At 45.5% G+C, this 10,625-nt stretch overlaps 1 protein-coding gene across 1 annotated transcript; it reads left to right on the top strand.

Annotated features, from left to right (window-relative positions):
• The first annotated feature begins 6,608 nt into the window (after positions 1-6,608).
• On the top strand, positions 6,609-9,341 carry LOC119816056 (preferentially expressed antigen in melanoma-like protein 7). Its single transcript, XM_038332315.1, has 3 exons — positions 6,609-6,895; positions 7,373-7,942; positions 8,783-9,341. Exons 1-3 carry the CDS (start codon positions 6,609-6,611, stop codon positions 9,339-9,341), a joined length of 1,416 nt encoding a protein of 471 aa, XP_038188243.1.
• The last annotated feature ends 1,284 nt before the right edge of the window (positions 9,342-10,625 follow it).

The following is a 10,625-nucleotide window of genomic DNA, read 5'->3' as shown; positions in this document are numbered from 1 at the left end:
CCACACATCTTTGAACACCTGATTTTTGACTAAGAAGCAAAATATATCAAATGGAAAAAAGAAAGCATATTTAACAAATGATGCTGGCATAACTGGATATCAACATGTAGAAGAATGAAAATAGACTCATATCTATCACCATGCACAAAACTCAAATATAAATGGATCAAAGTCCTAAACATAAAGCCAGCCACACTGGACCTCATAGAAGAGAAAGTGAGAAGTACACTTGAATGCATTGGCACAGGAGACCACTTCATAAATATAACCCCAGTAGCACAGACACTGACAGAAACAATTAATAAATGGGACCTCCTGAAACTGAAAAGCTTCTGTAAAGCAAAGGACACGGTCAACAAGACAAAACGACAGCCTACAGAATGGGAAAAGATCTTCACCAACCCCACATCAGACAGAGGGCTGATCTCCAACACATACAAAGAAATCAAGAAATTGGTCTTCAAAAGAGCAAATAATAAAGTAAAAATGGAGTACTGCCAGGCGCTGGTCATGCACGCCTTTAATCCCAGCACTCAGGATGCAGAGGCAGGCAGATCTCTGTGAGTTTGAGGCCAGCTTGTTCTACAGAGCTAGTTCCAAGACAGGCTCCAAAGCTACAGAGAAACCCTGTCTCAAAAAACCAAAAAAAAAGGAAAAAACCTTTCCCAAGACGCAGCAATAGCCGGGCGGTGCACGCCTTTAATCCCAGCACTTGGAAGGCAGAGGCAGGCAGATCTCTGTGAGTTTGAGGCCAACCTGGTCTACAAGAGAAGTTCCAAAACAGGCTCCAAAGCTACAGATCAACCCTGTCTCAAAAAAAAAAAAAACAAAAAAAAAAAAAAAAAAAAACAAAAACCCAGCAATGCCACTTTTGGTGATATATCCAAAGGATACTCAGTTGTGCCACAAAGACACGTACGTGCAGCATTGTTTGTCATAGACAGCCAGAACCTAGAAACAACCTAAATACCCCTCAACGGAAGAATGGAAGAGAAGAATGTGGTACATTTACATGATGGAGTACTAAGCAGCAGAAAAAAATGACATCTTGAAATTTGCAGGCAAATGGAACTAGAAAAAATCATTTTGAGTATGGTAACCCAGACCCAGAAAGGCAATTATCATATGTACTCACTCATAAGTGGTTTTTAAACATAAAACAAAGAAAACCAACCTACAATTCACAATCCTAGAGAACCTAGACAACAATGAGGACACTAAGAGAGACATACATGGATCTGATCTACATGGGAAGTAGAAAAAGACAAGATCTCCTGAGTAAATTGGGAGCATGGGGCCCTTGGGAGAGGGTTGAAGGAGAAGGCACACAGGCAGGGAGGGGAGCAGAGAAAAATGTAGAGCTCAATAAAAATCAATAAAACAAACAAATAAAAACCAGTCCTTTGTAATGGGAGTGTGGTGACATTTCTCAGTTTGAGAATGCATGTTTTAAAGTGTCTTCCACAATCAGTTATATTTTATGAAAGTCAGCACATAAAGACAGTGGCATTTAGGACAAAAATTTGGTGCTTTTTTTTAACTTATTTTATTTCATTTATTATTGTGTGTGTGAGCACTAGGTGAGTGCTGGGTGATTGGGCTGGAGGTCCAGGATCTCACTGCCGTGGTAGGATGCTCTACACTGACAACATCATGGAGTTCCTGACTGATGTGAAGATGCTCTCTGTATTGAGTTCCCGCTCCCACTATTGTTCGTTGATTAGCTGAAATAACGTCTCATTCTGTAGTTTAGGCTAGACTCCAAATTACAGCAGTCTTCTTCAGACCCCTCAGGTCTATGACAGACTTGTGCCCCCATTCTGCCCAGAATCCACATAGTTTTTCCATTTATTTACTTGTTTTTATTTACTTCTTTCGCTTTTATGGGAGCGGTGCCTCAAGATTCAAGGATCCTTCTACTTGTGCCTCCAGAGCGCTAGGATTAAAGGTGTGGTCGCTCACACCCTGCTCACCACAAAGCCTCAGTTTCCTCCTCTCCACCCAGTTTGCAGTGTGATCCTTTATCTAACACTAATACCCCCTGGGGAACTAAGAGTGGCTTCTCCCTGAGAGCCACAGTGGTCTGCTTTGGTTTATTTTTATGTAAATTTGAAAAAAAAACTGATTTCTATTACCTCAGGCTGACCTCAAGCTTCCTGCATACCAGAAGATGACTTTGAACTTGTCCTTCTCTGGTCTTCTACCTCAGTGTTCACAGAGTAGACAACTGGAAGAGAAACAAGCTCAGCCTTGAACTCCAAAACACACTCACAGGTATGCCAATAATAATTTCAGCTCTTTTCTTTTCTTTTCTTTTCTTTTCTTTTCTTTTTCCTATTATCAGGCACAGATAAACTGAGTCATACTCAGAACAAAGTGCAGAATGCAGGAACAAAATTCAGTCAACTGAAGAAAGGATGAGGCAGCAAGATTGAGAGCCTCAAACAAGATTATCTACAGCCGGACAGTGGTGGCATGCCTTTAACCTCAGCACTCGGGAGGCAGAGGCAGGTGGATCTCTTTGAGTTCAAGGCCAGTCTGACAGGTCCCAAAGCTTCAGTGAAACCCTGTCTGGGGTGGGGTGGTAAGTGAGAGTTCATTGTAGAAGTAAATTATGAGCCAAGTGCATAAATAAGCAAATGAATGAGTTTTAAAAAGTAAATGGACTCAGTGTTGTGAAATGAATTCACGCATGGATTTCTGATACTCATTCTAGGGTCAGAACTTCCTTTGTTTCTTTCCCCCTGTAGAGCTTTGGTTCAGTGTGGATTGAGAAAAAAGTTCCGTGTAAGATTAAATGGGTGGAGCAAAATCATCCAATCAGATGGCAGCTTTTGTTTGTGGTGCAACTGCTAAGGGGTGGGAGGAGAAAGTTTTTTTGTTTGTTTGTTTGCTTGTTTGTTTTTCTTTCTTTTTTTTTTTTTTGGTTTTTCGAGACAGGGTTTCTCTGCAGCTTTTTTAGAGCCTGTCCTGGAACTAGCTCTTGTAGACCAGGCTGGCCTTGAACTCACAGAGATCCGCCTGCCTCTGCCTCCCGAGTTCTGGGATTAAAGGCGTGCGCCACCACCACCCGGCTTGTTTGTTTGTTTTTCAAGACAGGGTTTCTCTGTTGCTTTTGAAGCCTGTCCCAGAACTAGCTTTTGTAGACCAGGCTGGCCTCGAACTCAGAGATCTGCCTGCCTCTGCCTCCCGAGTGCTGGGATTAAAGGACATTGGAACCAGAAAGGACACTCAGAGCTCTGGAGCCTGTCACCACTGTCCAGATCAGGTAAGTCCTTCACCTCCATCAGGACAGCCAAACTGGTTCAGAGACAATTTTAGATGCAAGACACACAGGGCATCCTGGAATCTGTCTCTTCATAGACAGAAGACAATGGGCTTGAAAACCCAGGCTGGTTTTCTTCTCCGCTGTCCTCTGTGTTCCTTTGGTTTAGTTGTGGGGTTTAAACAGTGCCTCACTGTCTTGTACAGACCCTCCTAGAACTGGCCAGGAGGCTGCACTGGGATGGGAATCAAGGTCTTCCTGCCTCAGCTTCCTGAGCGCTAGGATGACCTGCATGCTCTACCATGCTCTGATTCATATCCAACAGTTCTGTGTTTGCGTGGTTTAGAGACAAGGTCTCACTCAGTAAACCATGTGCTTCAGTCTCCAACATGTGGGATTCCTGTTGGGAGGTATCAGTGTCTTGACTTAAGCTTTCCTCGGTGAACATAGAAAACTTGTTTCTTTGCTTTTTGAAAGAGTCTGGTTCGATGGTCCATGTTAGACTCAAACCTACAGAAATGCACTGGCCTGATCCTCCTCAGTGTGGAAATCAAAACCTTAAATGTCCTTTAAAATTCTTTGTAGCTTTTGGAGACAGGAGAGCACCACAGAGATCACACGCAACACAGGATGACCTTGAATTGTCTTCCTGCCTCCCCTTCCCAATTATGGAATAAAATGTGCTGATAGCTGCTGGCTGTGGCACAGGCCTATAATCCCAGGATGTAGGAGGCAGGCGGGTGGATCTCTGTGAGGTAGAGGTAAATCTGATCTATAGAACTACTTTCTTAATAAGTTGTTTTTATTTTATGTTCATTGGTGTATCGCCTGAATATGTGTCTGTGTGCAGGTGTCAGATACCCTCAAACTAAAGTTTACAGACAGTTGATGGCTGCCACGTGTGTGCTGGGAATTTAACCTTGGGCCCCTGGAAGAGCAGCCAGTGCTTTTAACTGCTGAGCTATCTTTAACCCCCAGAGCTAGTTCTTAAAAATTTATGAATTTTATTTGGGATGGAATCTCATTAGGTCATGAACTCTCTGTAACTCAGGCTGACTAGGAACTGAAAATCTACCTCTTTGCACCTCACAAGAGGTGGGATGCAGGTCACAGGCCTGTTTCTTCATATCTAGCTCTGAAAGTTGTATATTTGAGACTTGGTCTCATGTAGCCCAGGCTGGCCTTGAATGTATGATCTTTTTTATTACAACTCCTCACTGTTGGGATTCTAGGTGTTTTTCAGGTTAATACACTGCTGGTAATAGGAGCCAGGGCCTCTTGCACCTCCATGTTAAGACCCTGGCTTTAAAATTTTCTCCAGGGGCTGAAGAGACGGCCCAGCTCATGAGACACCACACTGACTGCTCTTCTGGAAATCCTTGGATCCATTCCCAGCACCCACATCACAGATCACAGACATGTAAAGTCGTCTGCTGGCCTGGCACTGCAAGTAAATAGTGCACACACATGCATGCAGTCCCAATAACAATACACAGAAAATCAGCAATATCTTTGAAAGTTGAAATAAAATTCCTTCAAGAGGCAGGCTGGAAATTTAACTTTGTAGGTTAGTCTTGATTTAGTTAGGGCTTTATGTTTGTTTGAGTTTTTGAGATGCGGTCTCTTTGTGTCACCCTGGCTGTCATGGAGCTCATTCTGTAGACCACACTGGCCTGGGAACTCACTGAGCTCTCCCTGCCTTAGCCTCCAGAGTGCTGAGATTAAAGGTGTGTGCCACCTCCATGCAGCCAATTAGTTGGGTATTAATGAGCAATGACTGATAGACTATAATTAATCTTTATCTAAATTTTGTGCAGTTTTTTAAGGGTCTTTGAGACAAGACAAGATTTCACCAAACCCAAGATGATGGCCTTGTACTTCTGACCTTCTAGCTCTGCCCCTGCTTCTCTGCTACACTGGTTCCAGTTATTGTCTCATTGCTATTTAGTGTCATTTAATGTATTTTTGTAATCCCTGACACTATACTTCATGAGTTGCACTTATGTGTGTTAATTTAAAAAAAATTAGTTTTGTTTTATTTTCCAAGACATGGATTCTCTGTGTAGGCCTAGATGTCTTAGAACTCACTATGTAAACCAGGTTGGTCTGCCTCTGCCTCTCAAGAATTGGGATTAAAGGCATGTGTCACCGCCCCCAGCCGGCTTGTTGAAATTATTTGTACCAGTCTCTTAAAAACAAGCCTGGGGGTGGTGTTGTTAAGAAGGGCCACAAGACAGTGATTCTTCAGACAGTGCCTGTTGGGGTGCAGTTGCTTCATTCTGGTCAGTCTGACAAGTTCACTCCTCAAACCGACATAAAAAGAAGCCAGGTAGCTGCTTGCGCAATGCTGGAATCCTAGCACTCGAGATGTGAGGAAAGCAAATCCCTGCTCTAGGATGGCCTGCGCTCATGAAGTGACTTCGTCTATGTAAAATAAAAGGAAATGATTGTGTTGAATGCAGCTCAGAGGTAGAATATTCGTCTAACCCAGGCCAGGACCTGGTCAACCCCAGCACCAGACGACCTCAGGCAAAATCAAAGGGACTCATACCTTTCTTGCTTATTTTTGTTTTTGTAACTTCTAATACTGGCCTGGCCTCAAACTATAGACTAGACTATGTGGAATCCTCCTGCATTTGCCTGTTTAAATGACACCACGCTGAGCAATAAGGTCACATCAGATTGTCGAGTGTCCAATTCTAGGATCTTAGGGTGAGCTGAGTTCAGCCTGGCCTATATAGCTGGCTCTGGGCTACATGATGAGCAAAACCAAGTTGCTAGAAAGACCTGAACCTTCACTACCGTCCCCCCAAACACATACCCAGTGCACTGTCTATGCCCAAGATATGATATAGGCTCCCTAAAGCAGGAGCTGAAACTCTGAAAATTAAAGGCAACAACCCCGTTCACAGATTCTCCTCAGTCCCTGCCAGGCAGGATCAGTCTTTTGAAATTAGAATATTGGTGGGGTGGGCATATCACAAATCCATTGTCTCTGAAAGGTGGTTAGGATCTTTTCTGCCATGAGGAAAGGAGCTCAGATTTTTCCTTCCTGGAGTCCCCCTTCCAAAGGGCTATGGGCTTCAGAGTAGCAGAGGTTGGGACTGGACGGGACAATGGTGAATGTGACTGAGTGTTGAGAGGCTCCACAAGCTGCCAGTGTAGTGAGTTTGCCTTTGAGACCAACAAACAGTGACTAATGAGCAAAGCCAATCTCCATCAAGGCCAGAGTGGTGCCAGGTGCTTACTGTGAGGGGAAAGAGCTTCATAAGAAAGACTCTGAAAATATATATTTTTTTTCCTAAATTCTTCCCCAGGACCATCTCCCTAAACATCCATCAGAATGACCTTCCAGGCCCCACCCACACTCCTACAGCTGGGAGTGCAGAGCCTGGTGAGGAATGAGGCCTTGACCATCTCTACTCTGCAGGACCTGCCAATGGTGCTCTTTCCCCCGCTGTTCAAGGAGTCCGACACTCAGAGACGAAAAAAGATAATTAAGGCCCTGGTGACAGACTGGCCGTATCCCTGCCTTCCTGCTGGGCTTCTGATGAACAACCCCAACTTGGAGATCTACCAGGCTATGCTAGATGGAGTAGACACGTGGCTGCGACGGAGATTTCGCCCCAGGTAAACAATAACCATAGAATGCCAAATGGCACACACTGGAATATATGGAAGGGACAACTGGGCTCAGGGAGTATGGGGTCAAAGATGGATCAGAGGCTTTGGCCAGTATATTGAAGGGCTGCTGAGGCCTTGGCTCCTGTTGAATACTTGTAGCAGATGTCAATTTAGTATGAGATATCTCTTGGAGCAGATGCAGCCACAGAAGAATGACCCTGTGTCTGTGTCTTCACTGGGTATTAGAAATAGGAGCCGACAGAAGACCAGAGCAACTGAATGGAAGAAAACAGGATGGGCCTTCAGGTGCTGGGCAGGCAAAGTGTTCATGCTTGACAAGCCTGAGGCTCTGCACTGGGGAGACAGCACTGAAAGCCACGACTATGAAGCAGATAAAGCAGAGTAGGGAAAATCCCCATCCGAGAGGGAGAAAACAGCTTTGGGTCTCAATTTACCTCCTGGCACTTCTCTTTTTACCCACAGAGGACAGAAGCTTCAGGTGGTGGACTTGAGGAATGTCTGCCATGATTTCTGGGAAGTGTGGACAGGAAGGATGAGGGGAGAGCCCTCAGCAGAAACCTTGCCTGAGAGGCCAGGAGGGAAGGGCCTCTCTAGACCCACACTGAGGCGGCATTTGAAGATTGTCGCTGAACTTCAGCTCCCCCAGGATGAACAGCAAGCACAGCTGTTGCAGTGGGCTGAGAGGAGAAAGGCTTCCCTGCAGCTGTGCTGTGTGAAGCTGAAGATTGGGACGCTACCATTCTACAGGGTCCGGGACGTCTTAAAAATTTTAAAGCCAGAGTTCATCAAGGAGTTGGAACTGAATACAGTGTGCAATCTCTCCACCCTGGTACATTTGGTTCCTTACATCAGCAAGATGAGCCACCTTCAAAAGGTCATGGTCATCCGCATCTTCAGAGGAAGGGCTACGGCTGACACAGAGGACAAGAGGGTCACCAAGATCGTGTCTGTGTTCTCCAAGCTCAGCTGTCTCCAGCATCTCAGCCTGGACGATGTCTACTTCGTCAATGACCACATGAAACTCTTGCTTAGGTAAGAAAGGATGAAGAGCAGTTTCAGCTACCAGAGTAAACTTTTTTTCACATTAGAAAGTGTGGGCCCCTGGAATCTGTAGGCCACTGTGCATTTCACAGTGAATAGGGAGGGATGGTCTTATTTCATGTTAACTGATTGAGGGCCCACATGACACTCAGACAGCTGAGCAATGAAGTGTGGTGGATTGTATGGTCTCAGCTGCCAGGGTAGAAGGCCGGCATTAGCTTCGATCTAGGGAGGGTGGGTTGCAGTTCCTTCCCCGAAATGCTGTCTGATCTGAGGAGGAACAGGAAAAAGAAGGCACAGCATGGGGAGGACACAGAGCTGCACAGTTTCCCAGGTGAGCTCTGCGTTTAGATCTGGGAGAAGACATCCCAGCCTGCCCCTAATTCCCAAATAGTGTAAGGCTCTGTTGAGAGCAGGAGGGGGCTAAGTGGACAGGAAACGGAAAAGCTGTGGTTGAGAGTCAAAGTCATGGCTGAATAGTGAACAGGTGCAGACACTGGGGCAGAGAGTCATTCTTCAGGAGGCCACCTGATGTGGCCTTGTGGGTCCCATCTTTCTCTTTCCTGTACGCCCTTTAGCCTAATGGCCTCCTTGCAACTCTGGGTCCCTGCTTGTCACTGAAGATTAGAAAAGGTAGCTGTGGAATAAGCCAGTCCCACCATGAAGGTGACCCCCTAGAGCAAAAGTGGTGTGTCTTGAGTAATCAGTCCAACGGGCTGTATTGTGCTCATGGCCATCCCATGGTCACATTGACCCTGGCTATGTGGTCCCTTCTCCCTCTAGGGCAGACCCACCACTGTGTTTCAAAATAACCCATTGGTCTCTCCTTAGGTGCCTGAAGACCCCCTTGGAGTCCCTGTCCATCTCTCTCTGCAAGTTCTCACAGTCAGACTTGGATTCCTTTGCCCAGTGGACTCACTGTCAGCTTAAGCATCTTTACTTGAAAGGGGTCATTTTAAGTGATTTGAATTTCTTGCCTCTCAAATTTTTCTTAGAGAGTGTTGCATGCACTCTGAAGACCTTGAAATTGAAAGACTGTAGGATGAAGGACCCTGACCTCAGGGTCCTTCTCCCTGCCCTGAGCCAATGTTGCCAGCTCACCAGCATTAATTTCTACGATAATGACTTCTCAAGCGATATCCTGAAAGAACTTCTCCACCACACTGCCAACCTAAGCCAGCTGACCAAGGAGCTATACCCTGCTCCTAAGGAGGTCTACAATCACTTGGGTTATATCAATGTAGAGGAATTTTCCCAGCGTTGTGCTGAGCTGAAGAACACAGTCGTCACAGAAAGGCAGTTCAGGTCTCTCCGCTTTGGTAGCAATGCCTGTTATGACTGTGGTAAGCGTTGCACCTATGAACTGGAGACCACACTTTGTGATTGCTGACTGTAAATTCCTTCCTGACCAAGAAATGAGGCACAGGGACAGGCCTCTCATCCAGGGGATACCAGAACACAGCTTTAAACATTACTCAGTGTGATGGAAATAAAATTATGTGCTGTGGGGATACAACACAAGGGTTGACATTGATGAGCACGTTGGATGGGAAGGTTAAGTGTCTTGTGGAGTGAGAAAGAGAGTTCTACATTTCCAAATGTAGCTCCTCTGAGGACTGGCTCTTCAGAGGCCTCCTCCTGCATGCAAAGTAAAGCAACAGACAGATCCTGAGAACCTGATATTCTCTCTGTGTTGTGCTGTTTAGTCATTAAATCTCGTGCTGAAAGACGATAGTCAGGACAGTCTTTTGGACAGAGAAATGGAAAGATTCTGTCTTGTCTAAGCTCTGGTTGGCTAAAACCTCTCAACAACAAGGTGAACTGAAGCAAATCTGCCAGTGTCTTCCAACATGTGCATCATCCATTGGGTTATATGTAAGGTTTCAATGTAGCAACACATGCAAAGTCAAGGTCTGAGGAAGGGAGTTTTAATGAATGAGCATCAGATTGCAATCCAGGGTACTCAGGCTAGGAGGAGCTGTGGGGACAAAAGATGACTAAAGCAGAGCAGAACCCAATAAACAAAGAAGAGGGGGGAAAGCATCATTCCTTTCCATTCTTCTTAATGAAGCCCAGGGTGGCCTCGGACCCCTTGTTGTGCCTAGCTCCACGAAGTCCCCCCAAAAAAACAACAAGGAGACCGAGTCCTGTGTAAAAACAAAGAGCCTTTATTTTATGCAAATTTGCAAACTCAGTCTCCGCATGTCCAACATATTGGAATGAACAGAGAGCCCCCAGCTCAGTTTTTATAGCAGTAAAGGTGGAGGTGATGGGTTTCTAAGGTTCAGGGCTCCTGATTGGCTGACATTTGTCTAGGGGTGTCCTGGTGAGTGTGCTGGCAGGTGATCCTATCTCCAACAGTTGGAATGTTAGACCTTTTTCTTTGGATGGTCTGTTCCTGGGTGGTGCTCAGGTAATCTCAGTTTGTGGTTGTTCCTGCAACCTGGTATTGTTCTACTCTGGCAGGTGATGATGGTTGGAAGTAAAGAACTTCCTTTGGGTGGTCTGTTTCTGTTTAGCTTATCGTGACTGGCCCCTACACCCTCATCCCCCTCCCCACTCCCAGTTCTAGACTAGTGGGATCTCTAATGGATACCACCAAACTCAGCTTGTAAGTCATTTGGCTGTGGAGCACTATATTTTAAGGCCCCCAACTCTGACTGGTCAGCTGCAC

The sequence above is a fragment of the Arvicola amphibius genome, chromosome 6 (assembly GCF_903992535.2).
Source record: "Arvicola amphibius chromosome 6, mArvAmp1.2, whole genome shotgun sequence".
Taxonomy (NCBI): Eukaryota; Metazoa; Chordata; class Mammalia; order Rodentia; family Cricetidae; genus Arvicola; species Arvicola amphibius.
The sequence above is the reverse complement of the archived record's forward strand: the minus strand, read 5'-3'. Positions and strand labels throughout refer to the sequence as shown.